Below are 19,685 nucleotides of genomic sequence, written 5' to 3'. Positions count from 1 at the left end.
AAATTAGAATAAAAAACATGGTGATGAAAGTCTCAAATTTTTTTCAAAGAATAATGTAAAAAAAATGTTTTATAAAATATGAATGATAAAAAATAATAAAAATAGATTAAAATTATAAAAATAATCTTAAAACATAATAAAACTAGCTACTAAAACTGTATAAATATATATATATATATATATACTCCCATAAAAATAAACAAGAAAAATATGCTATAAAAAACTTGAGAAAAAAAAGTGACATATTCCAAGTATTTCCTCAACCCATTATGGGAAGCCTAAAATAAGTAGGAACAATGGGTTTGTTTGGACCAAAAAATAAGGCCCATTAACTATTCCATAATCGTTGTTGGTCAGTCAAGCAACTAAAACTGTATTGGGCCTACTTGATTGAGATTGAGATTGAGATCCCATCTTTAGGCCACGTTTGACAATTTTTTGTGAGATAAACAAATCGAGAAGATTCTTTTGGCTAAATGCCAATGTTTACATGATATATGATATAATTTTTTAACTAGTTACAAAAATTATGATATATGATATAATTTTTGAACTAAAAAATTAGCAAAATTATATATATTTTTATTAGTTTAATTATACCTTTTATATTTATATTATTAAATATAATAACAATTTATAATTATAATAAAATATTAAACATTATCCAAATTTGTGTAACACAATTTTTTCAACTAAATTAGTCTCTTCACATTACTCTACTATAGAGTTAAAAGAGATATTCTTAACAACAAAACCAAGACAATCTAGACATATATTTTCTTTTAAAATTAAGGTAAAAAAATATATCAAAAAAATGTGAGACTCTTCATTCAAATTTCTAACACTTTGATAGAACTAATACTTAGATACAATATGATATTTATGAATAACAGTCTCATTCTTTAGTGACAAAAGATGCCATAATTCTTTTTACCATTACTTTTTTTTCAAAGGAATAATAGAAGGTAGTATAGCAAAAATTTTAACCATCAAAATTTTAATTTATACGACATTAAAAAGCAAAATAAATATTAGAATTCAACCAAATAGATACATAAATTCATGTCACGAGTATCGATTTTTATGTCATCTGTGTGGTCAGTGGTAGTAGTCTTGATGGAGGTTTATCAACGAGTAAATATACATTTTTAATATAGTTTTGTCATATTGTTTCATAAAGATAATTCTTCAAAATAATCAACACATAAAATTTTTGCATCATTCTCTCCTTATATTTATAAGAGAGAATAGAATTATCTTACAAAAATATATTGTTTTTCAAAGCTTGAAGCATTAGGATCCCAATATAAAAACATAATTTTTGTAATTTTTCTTACAAAAATTATATGTATTATGATATTTTTTTAAATTTGGAATCTTTTAAACAATAAAAAAAAAAAGTTGGCCTCTTTTTATGGGACCTTAAGTACGAGATTAGTCTCCCCCTCCGCCTATATCTAAAGTCGGTCATTTTCAAATGTAGTTGCATTTCCTGTAAATCCATAGGCATGATATATTTTAAAGGAGAATTGCTAATAGGCACCACTGGTGTGCCCAACACCATAAGGAGGTGTCATACTGCTATTAGTACAATCCAATATCAGGTCCTATTTATTTTAGTTTAATAAGTATTATGAGGTATTGTTAACCAAACATAAGGTATGGACACGTTAAGATGACAAATTACTTGACTAATTGTATTAATTGGTTGGTGAACTTATTAGTTTTCATTTTACACACGCAATAACCCTAACCCTAATCCTATTTCTTCTTTCTCTATTGAATATCAAAAGTAGCTAGCAACACGTGGAACTGCAAATCAATATTTCAATATGAATATCTTTATTTTTTCTTTTTCGGGTGAAGATCATCGTTGACCAAGACCTACAAGGATACGACTAGAGAGTAATAAGACGACGACAACATCGTAAAATATGAACCAGAAAATATAAACACGTGGCTATCTCCCAGTTTCTAATTCAAATTTTCTAAATTTAGCATGGATAAAATCCAAATGATCGGTTTGAACCAAATAATACACATCATTTGTTAAACCCTAAAAAGAGTGAAGAAAGTGTCAAAAGAAGAACACGTGTCGCTGGGAGGCACTTTATTCATTTTAATAAACTTTACTATATAATAAAAAAGAAAAATTTACTGCTGAGATTCGAATAATCATTTTTTTTGTAGGCAATGGTTAGATGTAAAATTATTTGTTGGTCAAATCTGCTTTGATAATCAGTGACGTAAAATCTAAAAGGGACTAGTAGTAGTATAGCTAATATATATATATATATATATACATATAGAAGAGTGGTTAATAATTAAAAATGTCATTAAAAAGACTAATATTGTGAGCTAATTTGAACGTGTCAAAATGTGGTTGGTCTTGCAGTGTCGATCACACACATTTTTATTGGCATTTTTCAACTATAATTTACTATTGTTGAGAAAGAACCGAAAGAGGAAACTAATTTGAAAAAACAACAAATGAATAGAGCTAAAAAAAAAAGAAAATAATAATAAGTTTGAAGTTTCTGTCGGCTGCTGTGTATAGAGACATCAAAATCTCTCTCTCAATATATATATAAGACAACTTTTTTTATAAGAGTTTTATTTTAAGCCTTACTACTAAAAATTAGGTTCAAACATGTTGTTTTTCACGCGCATAAAAAAAAATTAGTCATGCAACATGAACTTAGTTTTCGATACTGTAAACTATTCGAAATTTTCTAAAAATTTGCAGAATGCTCTAAATAGCTACAATATATATGGTCATAAAAAAGAATCGGGTCGAAAATTATTTATAGGTCGAGAACACTGAGAACCCTATCAGTAAAGCTTAAAGTGAAGCATCTATAAAAGAATTATTTTATATATATATATATTTATCTATATATACTAAAATACCCTAAAATTATTTTGTTGTAATAATACAACTAGTAGTGGGGTAATCGAAAGCCTTAATTAAGAGTATAATAAAAAAAATATAAGATTAGGAATCTAATCACGCATGTCTTTGGGTCCTCCTCATATCTTGTCGAGAAAAAATATAGTATTACTGTACTACACTTATGACCACAAAAATAATTGAGTTGTGCTAAGAAATAGCATCACACTCACATAAATTCTGTCATTAAAATATGCTTAAACACAATTACATATTAATTATAGTTTTTCACAAAGTTTGGTAAAAATAAATTATAAATATGTTTTAAATTCGTTCATTTAATTTATTTTTAGATTTAAAACATATTTATACATAAAAAATGTACACTTGTGTATAAATGCAATTTTAAATCATCACAAAACAAACTATATGATATATACTATAATTAATGGTATAATTTCTTAAAGAGAATATACTCATATGGTATTATGTGCTTTAATAAAATACAATTTTTAGTATTTTATTTGTCGATAATAACTATCGAGTATTATATAATTTAAAATTGTATATATTTTAATACTTTATATTATTCATAATAAACATCAAGTATCCTGTAATTCAAAAATTAGTGTAAAATACAGTACATGTTATTCATATAGAATATACTTATTTAGTACCTTGTAATTAGAGTATCAAAATATGTATAAATTACACAATACTTAATAATCACTATTGAAAATATAAAGCACCGTATTTCGATCAAACCCATAAATATCAAATGGTGGGTATATTCCCTTTCTTAAATTTATCTATAATATATATTTTTTGTAAGTGGGACAAGGAGGTTGGTCATGTATATCGATCAACACGAGAGAAAGAGAGGATTAGCTAGGGCTTGAATAAATGAATTATATTATAGAGAGAGGGCGGTTCAAGAAATAAAGTAAAATAAAATACTCGTAAGATGGTCCACTTTTTTCAAATATGGCAAGACGTTATTATTTGGATAAAAAAAGGAACGTGTTTGAATAGTAGACGACCACTGACGCAGCTACAGCATGCTGATATGTATGCACGTCAAACACTAGCTAGGCCCTAATCAAGCTGCATTATCATCATAATAGTATTAATATATGTACTCTCTCCATTATTATACCACAATCATACTCTAATCTAATCTTATCATTTCATCAAAAATATTAATGATCTGAGAAGAATATCTTAATTATAATGTTCCCTTCGAAAGTTGTGTAAAAGCGATTGATGAAATAATTGTTAATTAAGGTAGGAAAGATACACCATCATATCATGTTTGTAACAATTCGCCTACATCTTTATAAATGTCCTACTTACAGTCCATACAATAATGATATTATAACATCTCATGATTAAATGTGTTAATAATCCATGTAATTATGATTTATCTGTCATTATATTATTAGCTAGCGTTACTTAACAAGATTGAACGGTATCTGTCATAATTATTATTTGTGTTTCCTTGATCATATTCATTTCTTGAGTTTGGTCTCATCCTTGAAAAAAAAAATTAAAAATTCGTATACTAATCTAGTAGTTTATGAAAATTTGGTAATTGTTATACCCAATTTTTGACACAGTAACGTGACAAGTGATGTGACAAAGACATGCTAACTGGACTGCCTAAACGGATCACTTCGCTAACTATAAGGGGCCTCGCTAAAATACGCATTGCAAGAGTTGACGTTGCATGTCAAGGATGTCAGAGTAAAAGACCTAGATTCACCTGACGTCCAAGCCACCTAACTTTATAGAGTTAGGCTCACGACCCAAGCACCTCGCCTAGGTCACCCAGTTAGGCACCAAGTGTTGTTCACCAAACTTTAGCTACCAGGGTTGGTCTCGAGACCTCAGGCACCAGGCCTTGGTCGCCTATTCCCAAGCATCGAACCCCAATTGCAAGGTCCTTCTCGGCAAGGCAAGTCATCATTGGAGATGCACCTCACCTAGGGACCTTTACCGACCTCAACCACGGTACTCGGAGCTGGTCATTGGAGGCGAGGCACCAGCATGGCCAAAGCATGTAGCCCAAGTAGTCTAGTCCCAACTTTGTATTTATTATCTTTGACCCAAGCTCAATAGTTTAAGCCTATAACCCAAATGTAACTCAACGTCTCACTATAAATAAGAGATAGGGTTTGGAAAAGAAGGATGACAACATAGCCAAATACTATCTCCACACTTAAGAGAGCTAATATGTAACTATAAATGTAACAAAAGTTTACAAGCTCATACATCAATAATAATGACTAAGTGGACACGTAGATCTTATTAATGGTCGAAACACTATAAATCTATTTTTTTTTTATTCCTTCAAGTGATTATGTCTTAAACACTTGAGATCATTCTCACCAAACTTGTCAATATTATTCTTTGAGTGTTTGATGAAGTTGTCCAAAAATTGAGCCAACCGTAATATTAAAGCATTTTACAAATTAATATGTATAATTATTTTGTAAGCTCAATTTAATTTGAACAAATCAAGAGCTTTCTTAATTTCCCCTATAAAAATACTCTCTTAATTATTTAAATTAATATTAAAATATATATGCTCCCAAATTATTTAAATTAATTTTGACCAAAATCACACTTAAAGAGAAATTAAAAATACATTCCCATAAATACATTATTATTTCTCTTCGAAAAAAATATGTTATGATTATCTAATTACAAATAGTAATATTAAAATACTATCAACCAAATTATTTTATAAAGTTCTCGACCCATGTTACTCAAGATCAAGAAGAAAATATATACCTATACTATATATACAATTGTGAATAACCTGCTCAATCATAGTTAGTTATTCCTTCTTTTTTGTCATTTTTATCCAATACAATTAACAGTGAGTCATTCACATATCCTTCTTTCCTTTACTTATTTTCTATTATTTTAGTTTATGTCTTTTTCACTTTTTCAAAGTTATCCACACTAAAACATAACTAATTCTAACATAATAATATTTTCACAATCAAAATATTATTTAAATTATGTTTTGAAATATTTTATAAAAATATTGGAGTTTATTTAAATAAAATAAAATAGTAAAAAAATATGCTATTTTACATTTTAAAAGAAATTTTATTATTAAACTAAAAATCGTTTTGTTAAAATAATTAAAAATCAAATATTAAAAAAATTAATCGGCTTAAAATAAAATTATTTTAAAAAGTGAAAAACATTATCTTTTATAAGTAAATTTATATTTTTTAGAACTATTAACATTTTGTTTCGATAATTATTAGTTTTAATATTTATATATAACCTAACCATATAAAATAATATATTATATTATAAATCATATTATTATTTAAGGAAATCATATTACACCCTAAATTAAATTTTACTATATTTATAAATGATTTTTTATTTATAATTACACTCTATATCATTTTATTATAAATGATTTTTTATATTATTCTTATTTATAATTACACTCTATATAATTCTTACTAGGAAGAACAATTAAAAAAATAAATAATAAAACCTGCTCATCATTCACTATTGTCACACTACTAATAGTCAAAAAGTTTGTACCAATAAATGCAATCAAATATAAACATTTAATATAGTTTATTATTGTTCTAAAAAAAGAAAAAATGGATATATATATATAAATAATACTATTGGCAACATTTTGGTATTATATTACTAAAAATATCACTAAATTTAATTTATTTTATTTTTCACGTGTACGCACGTACATTACTCTTCACTAGTATTTATATATATAAGCTGCAATTGTTTAGTTTTATTTAAAAAATTATTAATTATTTTTATTCAGTTTTTATGATTGTTATATAAATTTTAAATAAATAATATTATATATAAAAAATAATATTAATATATTAAAAGAAAAATTTAACAAAAATATTGTTTATGATTTTTTTTAAATAATAATATGACAACATTGTATATCACAAATTACGTATCCTATTTAAGATACAAACATTCATGATATTATTCAAATCACACATCAATTATTAGATAATAAACTTATTTATTCTTTATTGAAGATAAATATTATTCTAATTTCTTATTTAGTTACACAGTCATATTATTTATACACACACGATACCTATGTATAATGTATTTATTATGTATTATATATTATTGTAATATTAATATTTTATATATAACATGTGAATTTATATTAATATAATTATTAAATATCTAGTTTTGTATTAAAAAAATTTATAATAAAAATATTTTATAATATTTGAATTTATATTAATATAATTACTAAATATTTATTCTAGCATAATTTTATAAAAATTAGGATTATATTCTATATATTATTATAATAATAATATTTTATAACATTTGGATTTATATTGATATAATTATTAAATATCTAGTCGAATATTATATATTATTATAATAATGATGTTTTATAATATTTAAATTTATATTGATATAATTAATAAATATCTAGTCTATTAATAAATATTATTATAATAATGATATTTATAACATTTGAATTTATATTAATATAATTAATAAATATCTAGTATTAAATATTATTATAATAATGATATTTTATAACATTTAATTTTAATATAATTAATAAATATCTAGAGATATTTTATAATATTTAAATTTATATTAATATAATCAATAAATATTTATTTTTAATTGGTTTTAAAAGTATATTCTGTTAAATATTTAGAATATTCCGTTATAGTTATCAAAAGAAATCGTTAAAACCAAAAATTTATGTTTTCTACACACTTTTTATATAGAAGAGATGTTCATGATAGATATCCAAAAAAAATCCTTATAATTAAATGCTTAGGAATAAATATCTAGAGAAAAAGGTTCTCTTTCTCTCACAGAAGCGTCGCACGAAGGTTCTCATTCTCCTCCTTCACGGTCTGGGTTCACCGGTCCTTCACTGGGCTGGCTGGAGCGCTGGTCGTGAGGGGCTTTCAATGAGTGTACGTAGTAGGGCTGAGCATAAAATCCGAAAAATCGAAAAAACCGTGTACACCGACCTACCGAACACCGAAAAAACCAAAATCGTTTAAACCGAAAACCGAAAAAATCGCCGACGGTGCAAACCGCCACTGTTCGGTCGGTTTTGAAATTTTAGGTGAACCGACCAATAAAACCGAAACTGACCGAACATAATAAAATAATAATATAATATAATATTATATAATTATTAAAAATTTTAAAATTTGTACTTTTAATTATGTTTCAAACTTTAAAATTTGTAAATGTAATTATGTTCTATATATTTATGTTTTAAAAATGCACAAAAATGAATTCCAACAATCCAAAATTTTTAATTTTTTAACTAAAACTTTCAAAAAAAAAAAAACAATAATCAATTCGGTTTGGTCGGTTTAACCGACCAAACCGCAGTCCAAAACGGTCGGTTTTTTTTTAAACTGGTTTGGTTCGGTCGGTTTTTGGATTGCACCAATCCGGACCGAAAACCGAATTCTGGATTTTTTGTTGTGAAAAAACCACCCAAACCGACCGATGCTCACCCCTAGTACGTAGGTTAATGCAAGGTGCAGATAGGAAGGTGGAGCGGCAGGGGAAATGGGTCTTCTCCGGCACCAATCCTTTGGGCAACCAGGCAACGTTTTTGGGCTTCCATTCGGCTGAGAGGTTTCAGTGAGCCTGGTGACGGAGGCTCGTCAGGCAGGGAGTTGGGGTATAGGGTATGGGTTAGTACCTTATTCATGACTCGGGAGGTGCGTCTTGGTCATCGCTTGGATCCAGATTGATGTTTTTTATTTCTCTGTTGGTTTTGCTTGGTTTCAATTTTATGTTTTAAGTGTTTTTTTATTATGTTATGTTAATAACGTCCCCAGTTATGGGTGGTTGTAATCCGCTATGCTTGATGGTGTTTTTGTACCATTTATTTTTTTATAATATGGTGGTTCCGTAGCTTTTATTCATGACTCTTATGGCCCAGTAGTGGTGTTCTGTGCTACCAATTTGAGGACGATTGTATCAGCTTTCCATGTTGAATTGCTTGCTTGAGTCAAAGTTTGATCCCATTAATTTGATGTGGTATATGTTTTCATGTTTCTTGACTTAGGAATATGGTGGCCCATGCTCTAAGCAAAAAATGGGTTGGTCTTCTTACTGATATTAGGGGAGATTGGGACATTTTTCCCAATTGTATTTGTGATGTTATATCATCTGAAATTATTTTATAAAATAATTTCATAGAGGAACCTTTTCAAAAAAAAAATCTAGAATATGAAAAATTTTATTGGAATAAAATCTTCATACAAATAGAAATTAAAAATAAAAACTTCAATCGAGAGATGCAGTAGATGAAAATTTATTGCCTCTCTTTTTCCATTAAGAACAAATGAAATATGAGAAATTGGTAAAAATTACTTTTTTTTTTAGTTATTTTGAATTCTGACTTATTTTTTATAATTTTTTGTAAAATAGTCTCTGTCGAAAATTCGACCAATTATTTAAATTTTTTGACTAATTTTATGTAAAGTTATTTTGCAAAGAATTAATAAAACTAAGTTAGAGTGCAAAATAACTTTAAAAAATAAATCATTTTACCATGATACATTTTAGTGACTCATGTGTACTGTTTGGATGAGCAGCTAATTATTATAATGTTTCCCCTAATCAATGATACATTTTTTATTTGACTACAAAAGTCTTCTCTTTACTATTCACAACTTAAATTATATTAATTTGCCAAAATAGAAGGGAAAAGAAAAACAAAAAGAGTTTCCCAATAAAATAATTCATTGCCAGAATCTAGCTACTATTTCACCAAAATAATAATAATAATAATAATTTTTTTCATTATAGAATTTGGATTATTATACCAATTGATTCGTATATTGATAATGGCATATGCTCACTATCTATTAATACTATTTTCTTTCCAATAGCAACTCACATAAATATATAATCACATAATTATTATCGATCGTTATAATTAGCCAAAATTTGACAACCCTTTATTACTTTTTACCCCTTGATGGTTTCAAAAGCAATTTTCTTGGATTTCACCCTACATTTTTCCCAACTACACAATCTGTCTCTTTCCCACGAATCTTCCTCAAACAAGAAAAAAAATGGACAGACCTAATTCATACTTAAAATCTAGAAAATTGGAATATAATCTCTCTAATAAACAACTGATAAACATACACGTGTACGCCTTGTTTAACGCTAACTACACGTGAAATCTCATATAGAAAACATATTATTAGTATTTAACAACTAAACACTATTATTAAACTTAATCAAATGCCATTGATCAATGTGTCTCTATAATACCAGCAGCTACCTTTTTGGTAATGTTGTCTCCAAAATTTTTGTAGTTGGCAATTCGATCGTAGGGGTCCATCTAGCTACTTAGCTATATCACTATATACATATAGACTTATAGATATATATATATAGTCATCGTCATTATCATCATAAATCTCTATACCCATTTAGTTTAAACATATACCAAAGATAATGAAGACTACGTTTCTTATTCCCTTTAAATCTTTTTCAAGAACAGTCGTCCATGATGACCAAGCTGACGATCATCAAGACCATAATAAGCAGAAGGAGCAGCAATACGACAGTCAAAACGATGTCGTTGGAGCTTGTACATCACTGACAGTGTGGAGAAAGTCACTCTTGATGAGCTGCAATGGTTTTACAGTGATCGATTCCAATGGAAATCTCATCTACCGTGTCGACAATTACATGGGATTTCGACCAGAAGAAATCACTCTCATGGATGGCTCCGGAAAATCCATTCTCACATTAATGCATCGTCGTACGGTAATTATTCTTTATACTACTACTAGAAAAAGTTCTTCTTAGCCGCCGTTGAAGACTTTAACGACGGTTCAAAACTGTCGTTTTGATGTGTCTATATGTTTATAATACTAAAATCTACGTTGTATGTATATTTATGTGTAGGAAATTTTAAAAAAAAATAGCATTTTTATTAAGTAAATTGTTAAAAAAAAAACATTTGACCCTCCTAAAATTTTCTTCAGATTCCGATACTGATTATAGAGATGGAATTACATAGACGACAGTTAGTTCTCAACCGTCGTCTTTATTCACTTTTAGAGGGTTATAATTTCTTAGAATAATAATCAATTTAATTTGGTTTGGTGATTATTTACAGAAGCTTGGACTAGTGGATAGTTGGCTTGTGTACGAAGGAGAAAGATTAGATCATAATAAAAAGATTGTTAGAAGATCAAAATCATTATCATCATCATCATCAACATCAACGTCAAAAAAGCCAATTTTCTACGTGAGGAAGAACATCAATCTTTTGATCAATGGTTACAAATCACATGTTCTTGCCTACGTGTTTCGAGGTAGTTCGTCGGATGAAAGATCATCATCATCATCATCGTCACGTGCTAATTACGTGATTGAAGGTTCTTACAGTCAACGATCGTGTAAAGTGTTGGATAAGTGGTCTAATAACAAAGTGGTGGCTGAAATTAAAAGAAAGGAAGAGTGTGTTGGAGGAGTGTCGTTTGGTGCTGAGGTTTTTCAGCTGATTGTTCAGCCTGGTTTTGACCCCACTTTTGCTATGGCTTTTGTTCTGTTGTTGGATCAAATGTTCTCTTGAATTTTCTAAGTTATATTTATTTTAGTATAAACATAATATCATGTATAGTATACATGTTGTAATTGAGTAAAAAGGGTTTGTTTTATTAGTGCCCAACTTACCTAAATAGACACAGATATAGTTAAGCTACAATTTTGACAATCTTGGTTAAGCAGTGTTTATATGTATTAAAAGTCCATGATTATTTTTTCTCAATTGTTGTAGGTTTCGTATGCAGTACGGACTGTAAACTAATTTGTTAGAAATAATAATTTTTCAAACTAAAAATAGTGTGAGTTTTACTTTGAGAAAATGGTCGGTTGATGACTTTTGACCATTTTCAAAAATTAAAATACTGCATCTACCGAGAGATGACCGATGGATCCAAGAATCCATTGTATTTGATTATATCGATCAAATTAAATTAAATTATTAGTGAGGAGGGTTCTATGTATTTATAATAAAAATAAATTAAAAAAGAAGAGATAATTAAAAATGGAGATGCGGGGTATCGATCCCCGTACCTCTCGCATGCTAAGCGAGCGCTCTACCATCTGAGCTACATCCCCATGTGCTTCTTACTGTCTGTTAATAACTTTTTTCTAAAGTGAATTTTGGCCATTTGTTTTTACAGTCCTTTCTTCTTCCTTTTTTTGTCGTTTTTTGAGAACAATGTCGTTTGTATGTTCCTTATAAAAAAAAATATATATGTCGTTTTAATGAATCAGAAAGAACAAAAAGATGGAGATGCGGGGTATCGATCCCCGTACCTCTCGCATGCTAAGCGAGCGCTCTACCATCTGAGCTACATCCCCTGTTTGGCTGATGAAATTGGATAGTCCTTTATATATCATTGTTTTATGAGGCCACGAAAGATTGTTAACAATCCCATTTTTGTCTGACTTGAGCCAAGTTTTTTAAGCTTTCTAATCATATTTTGCAATCATTGTTTTTTTTTCCCACATATTAACAAGTTCTTTAATTCATGGACCTAAAATAAGAAGAAGAAGAAAAAGAGTTAGTAAATTACCAAGTTTCAGAAGGGAATGGACCGAAGTGGAATGGCGGAATGGGGTCATTGACAATTATTTGAATATTTCAAAAGATGTTAGAAACTGAAAAATAACAAGCACAACTTCAAAAGCATGTGGTAACCGTTAGATGAGAGAAGTGGAACTGAATTAGAAGAATATGGCTAAAGAGTACAACGGAGAGAAAGAGATGAGATAAATAACGCCCTGCTGCTGTGTTTTACATCTGCCTAAAAGGGTACATACAACATGAGAATTAACCACCTTTTGTTCATCTCTGGAAACTGCAAATAGCCTACAACTAATCCCATTCCAGTTAAAATGCTTACTGCAACACTCCCATTCCACCTACAACATTACACATATGTACAGAACCAACTTCTTCCCAGTAACACCCTTCTAAAGGGGTATTAATAAATTAACAACAATTGTCAAAAGGAATGAGCTTTCTATATGGAAAAAGATGAAAAAATCGATATTGATCACTCCACCCGGTCCCTGTCCCTGTCCCTTCCTCTGTTCCATTCTAAAGGCAATTTTCTTAACTTCTGCTGACTGTTAGTAGCAATATCTGAAACTCTTACCACCGGAGGAGCCGGCGGTGGCATCATACTTGATTGCTTTAAAATATTGGTAGTATGTCTTGGGTAACCTGCAATGATGTCTTTGCCTGTTCTGCTAGGGGAGGATCTACTTGATCTGGGAGTTGACCATTTCAAAGTTTCTTTCTTGACATGATTCGGATCCCGTTTGTGGTTGATGTTTGAGAGTTTGGGCTTCTTTGAAGAGAATGGAACTATTTCTTCAATTCTTGCCAAATTCTCAGGCCGAAATACTGAAGCTAATGGTAACTGAGATTCTTCAGTTTTCCCATTATATTTCAACTTTCGAGCTTTCATAGTCTTTTGAGACGACTTCTTTGGCCAACTTATAATTCTATCCAGGCTCTGCCTTGGGGAACCAGTTGCAATGTCATACAGCGTTCTAGCTGCAGCATATAGTCTTGGACTGTGCCCAGCTGCCACAAAAATAAATACGTTACCAAAAGATAAAAAGGTATAAGAAGCATGCAGATACTGTAATTGTATTTTGAAAAGTTCTTAAACAAGAGAAAACAATACCAACTATGTTATAATTCAATTAACATTTTAACCAATCCCAACGGGTCTCCAAGACCTACAGATTACCAAAGGTTTCTCATTTAATTTGTATCGTATCTGAATCATCATCCATTCTCCAATGATAAGAATATCAAGAAAGGTCAACAACATAGAGCGGGCAATTTAGACCCTTAAAAGTAATGAATGCAATGCAGAGAAGTTGAAAAATGAAGTAAGCGTCAAGGACCTAATACCAGACTAGCCACCAATGATATGTTTAAAATAATTTTGAAAGGTAATACGCCATCGTCGTACTTCATATTCCAGACTTTTTTATGATTGATTGCTGTTCTCCTTTCAACATCACTCCTACAATCCTCCTTGAATCGTTTCAACATCACTTCTACAATCCTTCTTCCAAGGTCTCCCAAAACGCACTTGAAGATGCACAAGAACATACTATAGAGATGTATTTGTAAATCGCAAATATGCAATAATGAAAAAAAGAAACCGTACCATTTCCCGGATTGTTCACCTTGCCGCCAGATTCTGCATTTCCATGAAAATAGATAAAATTATAAAGCAATATCCTAGTTAAAGCTCCAAGGAAAATAGTGATAGTTAGTTATGACATCATAAAGTAGAAGTTAAACATGAATCAACTCATACAAACAAATTTTAAGAAATGCCTTACCTTTCAAACATGTTGCTTCTGAATCACATCCACGCCCAGTAAGACTAGTGGGTTCCTGAGGAGAAGTTACATTGTCTACACAAGCCACTTTTAGCCCTGAAGGGACCAAACTCTGATCATATGTAAGAGACTCCAAGTCTGTAAACTTGCTAGTCACAATACCAAAAGAACTCTTAATTTCTTTCCCTATTTTTAACCATCTACCTTGGCATGTACCCTTACTTGTTGACAACTTAACTACATCAGAACTAGTTCTGCAGTGTCCACTTGAAGTATGTGACCATTGAAAAGGTGGCAAGCTTACTCGACGAGACATTTGCTTGCCTGAACGTAAATCAGCAGTATTCTTTGAAGATAAAGTAGGCTTTGCTGCATCCAAGAGCAAAGACTCCAAATCCTTTGGCGGAGGAAGTGCCAACCGTTGCAAAATTTCCTTAGGTTGATGCAACAGCAACTCAGGTGGATTATCAGGAGCTTCAGACTTGATACAAGTATCCTGAAGCATAAAAACTTTAGATGACTACTGACGCTAATTTTTTTGACTGAGAACTATAACATTATACTTTCGAATTAGCATAAAAAATAAACGGAAGAGAATTTGTCTTTCAATTATCATTTACAATGCTGCAGATCACATAACGAATTGAAATGCAGGTAGCCAACATCTAGTCTAATCAGAGTATTCGAAGCAAATTCTCTAAGACCAGTACAATGGATACAGAATTAGACAGACATATTTACAGTCAGCAACGACAAAGTGCATGCTTTAAATTTTCCCATAAAGTAATTCACCAGTATCTTAGATATGTTCATGATACTAACCTTATTACTAGACAACACATCTATCAAGGATGAATCTCCTGTATCACTATTGACACCACTAGCTTCAACAGAAACAGAGTTCAATAACCACGCAGACATTTTTTTGTTTGAACAACTGTCTATCTCAACAATATTTTGGGAAACAGGCCTTGGGAGCTGGAGGAGGGAGCAAGATTTTCTAAGGGAATGCAGAAAACTTTCATTGACAACTGTTGCTTTCTTCCCTTTGTCCTTGCCTAGGCTAGGAGGTTGGTAACTGCCATGAAGTAGCTCATTCAATGGAAGATCATCTACAAGATTTGTGACATCATGATTATCTGACTTCAGTCCATAAACTCCTGATTCATATATAAATATCACTGGTAAGAGCATATTCAGAATTTAGGTAGTTTGTATAACAAAAAGTTAGTGACGATAAATGAACTATAGGAAACGTTCATAACATTTATTAGCAAGAGACAGAATAGCATAATTACAGTTCATCTACCAATGACTTAAAATTACATAATGACAGTTAGTAATAACACATACACCGACAGAGTATCAAAATAAACTTGGAGATGCATGATGAAATCAAGTAATAACACATATATCATGTAAAAATATTTTTCATACCAAAGAAGTTATTCCCTCCGGAAGCCGAACCAAAGCTGGTCAAACCTGCCTTCATCGAAAAGGAATCAAACTTGGTCTTTAAAGGAACTCTAAGACTTCTCTTGTCACCTCGCTTGCTATTAAGGTTGCTCTTTTGTTTCACCAATTGAGTTTTATCTAAAATGTTTAAGAAAGAAAGAAGATAAGGATATATCAGCCCAAGCTCCTACCTAATGGGCCTAGAAAGTAAAAGAACTACCATCAATTGCCTCAAATAATAAACTTGACGTAAAATACTTAAAGACAACAAATACCATCCAAAAACTTGTTAATTTTCGGCAAAACTAAACTTTTTAATTATGTTATTAAATGCATACAATGCGAAGTGATTAAAACAGGCAGACGCATTTTAAATCTTTCCAGAAGTGGAAAACTTCTCTATATTTCAATCTCTGTTCTTAATCATCCAATGCTGAACTATCCATTTTTGCATAACCTCTCAACAAACGTAGATTGCACCCTCGCAGGAAAAAGATAAATTGACTTTCTATTAGATATTGCACACCATAGTCTTCTAATCTCTAATAATTATTGGGTGTTTACCTGAACAAGTGCCTTTTAGAGAGCATGAGGTAAGCTTATGAGACATATCCTTTATCCCTTCAACTCCTACCAGGGGAGGATCTTGCAATTTAACTACACGTGGTCTTTTGGCACAAAAATTACTACTACTTCTAGACACTTTTCCTGCTTTCCGTTCTGACTGTACACCTTCGGCCTTGGGAGTCAACAAAAGACCATTCTTAGACCTATCCTGTAAGACTTCTGACAATGATTCGCCTTGATTGCTGAATAGCTGATTATCCTGCTTACGTAGCTCAGGATATAAAAAATCTTTTACTGCAGTTGTCATGACCAAATTCCAAACATTAGAATAAGTTATTAGAACAGCATAAAAGATAATGCAATATAAGAACCTGTTACATCAAGAATGTAAGTTGCAAAATGGTAAACACTGCAATCACCTCAAGAGTTGATATGGTGAGGTCATTGATAGAAAGATATCATCAAAGTTTACTTAAATTAAAATTGTATATGTTCTCTTCAGATTACATTGCCACGTGAGAATCATGCATCCAACATGTTCTAGTTGACATAACTGAACTTCTTTCCGCATTAGAATATGTGATTGAGTAGCAAATGATGAGAATAGATCCATAAGCAATCAATACATGATACATCATTAGAAAGCTAGAAGGGATAATAGTGAATTGTATTCAAATATTTTCCCAATAATGACTAGAAATGACTAAAACATCATATATCATTACTGAAAGATATATAAGAAACAAAACATACAAAAATACTCCAGAGAAAATACAAAGGGAAAAGCAATATAAGCAGCCAGATTTACTTATCAAGTTCCCACTGACGAATGATGCAAAAAAAGTGCGGCCCATATGTTTAGATACCTTGTATGTTAGTTATTCTGGTCATCCTGAAAACATCCATCTCAAAATCCGGTTATCAAGATGTTATAAATGGTCCAAGTACAGCAGAACGTGAATATGGCCTTTCTGTAGACTGTTCCCTAACGGAAAACATTCTGCAAGTGTATTTTTTTCTTAATACAAGTCATCCACTCATCCTTAATCCACCCATATACATGGTCTGATCAGATGAACAGAAGTGGAAAAACTAACTGGTGAATAACTACAAGACAAGGTGTAGTTAAACCAATATTTATAGCCTCTTCGACAACATGAATGAAAAAAATATACATGCTTTTTTTTTTTTACAAAGCACATAAATCATGTTTTGGACCTGTCAAACCGTCATAGTCACATTTTTAACGCATACTTATCACCTGTACATCAAAGATTTCCCTAATTTTCAGCAACCAAATGTCGAGCTTTCAACCATTCAAGTTAGACTAGAGACTTTCGTAATAACGCAGAAAAGAAAAATAACAGTTATCATGAAGTAACCACTTAAACTAACGAGAACCAACAAAGAGAAATGTTAAAATCCTCCAACACCTCTATAAATAAAAATATTTTAAACCAACAGAAAACTATAAAACTCACAAAATCTCTACTCAGAACCTCTGAATTGATGCTGGAAAATATTGAAAAATAAATTAACATAAAAACAGATGCTTTAACAAAAACAAAAGCGACAAACTCACATTTTTCACTGATATCAATAGTGGAGCGGTACTCAATTGAACGGCTGGCGATAACTGAAACGCCATCGGACTCGCAAGCTTCCAGCTCCTGCACCGTGACTCCGGTTCTCGCAAACCCTTCCGATCCCATCAACTTTGAAGCCGAGACCACATCCACAGGTAAAGGTAATTTGACCGCATCCATGACTAATAACCTAAGCTAAATACTACAAGAAGAATCCGAATCATAACAACATCTCTTCGAAACCTAACCTTGTCGCGAGAAATCAAGCTCGAGTCAAGGAGAACCATTTCACCATATCCGAGAACGAATTGCAGCCTGAAAATGAGCTGAGGGCGTGAGAAGAATCCCAGAAAGTGAGGGAAAGTGAAGGGAAGGTGGGGTTTCTGGTGTGGATGAGCATGTTGCGGCTAATGCTAAATCAGAAAAGGGGTATTTTTTTCTAGGGCACGAATTGGGGGAAGAAAAATAAGTATATATACTTTTCGGGAAAAGGAGAGTGTGTTAGGAAACAAATCGTCGATGAGGAATATTCCGGTGAGGTTAAATTCACCGTAATCCATATTGTACTTTTGCTCAAATGACGTGGCATTATCCAATAACTACACGAGAATAATAAAAACAAGAGTGATTTCACATTGCTTTACTTTTCAGCCAATGAACATTCACCACGTGTCGTTTTATTTAATAATTTCTGTGTTATATATTTGGGTTTTTCTGTATATTACCGAAATATCCTTGTCACTCACTGGTCGCGGGGATAAACTCGGAAGCACCGGGGGATCACCCTAGTTTGTGAATTTACTGATATATCCCTAAGCTCATGTATACCCGAGTGTAGCGAATCAGTGACTCAGATTTTGAGAGATATATAATCGACGGACAGGCTTTGCTGATGAGTGGAATATGGTAGCAAGTTCGGAATCAAAAAGATTATAAAGCACAATCTAATTGTCTTGTTATTCTGTCGTGCTAATTACAAGATTATCCCAACAAATAAATATATAATTAAAATTGCCGACATCAAGAACATGATACAAAATCTAATTCATATATAAAAAATAAAAATAAAAAGTAGTCTTTTTTTAAATAAATTTTAAATTATTAAGAAGGTCATTACCACTAAAATAATATATGGATTTCGTGTAAAGTGATGAGTTGAATAACTTATTTAATTAAGGGACAATTGAGTATCAATTTAAACCTATATATTTAATTTTTTTGTGATTTTCGTTTTTTTCTAATATTATGTTTTGTTATAAAAGTATTTTTTTAAATATAAAATAATTCTAGATTTATATAATTATTATAATGTACTTGTCAAATTAGTTATGTAGAAATCATGGACTAAAAATTATCTTAATTAATATTAATCAATTACTTACTAAGACCACACTTTGAATATAAAATAATAAATTATTAAAAAATTGAAAAGAAAAAAGAAAAAAAATTGAAAATTTTGACAACAAGCATATATGGTCATGTGATATGATATTCTTCTCTAGTGTCTTTCTCAAATGGCCACAATTTTTTTTTAAGGATTCTGACCATATTTATTCTTACTCGTTGGCCTGTCAGTTATATTATTATTATTAATTTTTTTCTCTATTTTTTACCAATAAATGCTATGATTTTTATAATTCAATCATGGACTTTTTTCTATTTAAAACAATAAAGTTTATAATTGACAATAATTTTATAACTATTTTTCATAGACTTGTTTTTTTATAATAATGTGTTTTTGTGGTGTTAACATGATA

General features: G+C 30.4%; 2 protein-coding genes and 2 non-coding genes across 5 annotated transcripts; 1 reads left to right on the top strand and 3 right to left on the bottom strand.

The window, feature by feature from the left end:
* Window positions 1-10,374: 10,374 nt before the first annotated feature.
* LOC133834088 (protein LURP-one-related 17-like) lies at window positions 10,375-11,711 on the top strand. The gene is made up of 2 exons (XM_062263592.1): window positions 10,375-10,702; window positions 11,058-11,711. The coding sequence occupies exons 1-2, from the start codon at window positions 10,388-10,390 to the stop codon at window positions 11,514-11,516; spliced, it is 774 nt and encodes a 257-aa protein (XP_062119576.1). The 5' UTR covers window positions 10,375-10,387; the 3' UTR covers window positions 11,517-11,711.
* Window positions 11,712-11,991: 280 nt separating this feature from the next.
* TRNAA-AGC (transfer RNA alanine (anticodon AGC)) lies at window positions 11,992-12,064 on the bottom strand. The gene has a single exon. It is a non-coding gene; the product is annotated as a tRNA-Ala (tRNA).
* A 173-nt stretch (window positions 12,065-12,237) lies between these two features.
* Window positions 12,238-12,310, bottom strand: TRNAA-AGC (transfer RNA alanine (anticodon AGC)). Its single transcript has one exon. It is a non-coding gene; the product is annotated as a tRNA-Ala (tRNA).
* Window positions 12,311-12,705: 395 nt separating this feature from the next.
* LOC133778510 (uncharacterized) lies at window positions 12,706-18,386 on the bottom strand. 2 transcript variants are annotated; one of them, XM_062218466.1, is made up of 8 exons: window positions 17,925-18,078; window positions 17,209-17,342; window positions 16,340-16,636; window positions 15,758-15,913; window positions 15,143-15,480; window positions 14,321-14,816; window positions 14,143-14,175; window positions 12,706-13,544 (listed from the first exon to the last, which is right to left on the bottom strand). In XM_062218466.1, exons 2-8 carry the CDS (start codon window positions 17,246-17,248, stop codon window positions 13,009-13,011), a joined length of 1,896 nt encoding a protein of 631 aa, XP_062074450.1. In that variant the 5' UTR covers window positions 17,249-17,342; window positions 17,925-18,078; the 3' UTR covers window positions 12,706-13,008. The 2 variants fall into 2 exon arrangements, with proteins under 2 accessions (XP_062074450.1, XP_062074449.1); XM_062218465.1 differs by lacking the exon at window positions 17,209-17,342 and having other exon boundaries at window positions 17,925-18,386.
* Between the last annotated feature and the right edge of the window lie 1,299 nt (window positions 18,387-19,685).

The sequence above is a fragment of the Humulus lupulus genome, chromosome 5, assembly GCF_963169125.1.
Source record: "Humulus lupulus chromosome 5, drHumLupu1.1, whole genome shotgun sequence".
Classification (NCBI taxonomy): domain Eukaryota; kingdom Viridiplantae; phylum Streptophyta; class Magnoliopsida; order Rosales; family Cannabaceae; genus Humulus; species Humulus lupulus.
This window is presented reverse-complemented; position numbering and strand designations above follow the sequence as displayed.

Bases quoted from the DNA above. Each gene is read 5' to 3' on its own strand.
- LOC133834088 (XM_062263592.1), top strand. From the start codon at position 10,388: ATGAAGACTACGTTTCTTATTCCCTTTAAATCTTTTTCAAGAACAGTC. The intron at 10,703-11,057 runs GTAATTATTCTT...GATTATTTACAG, and splicing joins CATTAATGCATCGTCGTACG to AAGCTTGGACTAGTGGATAG.
- LOC133778510 (XM_062218465.1), bottom strand. From the start codon at position 18,108: ATGGATGCGGTCAAATTACCTTTACCTGTGGATGTGGTCTCGGCTTCA. The intron at 15,914-16,339 runs GTAAACACCCAA...TAAACATTTTAG, and splicing joins TCTAAAAGGCACTTGTTCAG to ATAAAACTCAATTGGTGAAA. The intron at 15,481-15,757 runs GTATGAAAAATA...TATATGAATCAG, and splicing joins CGGAGGGAATAACTTCTTTG to GAGTTTATGGACTGAAGTCA.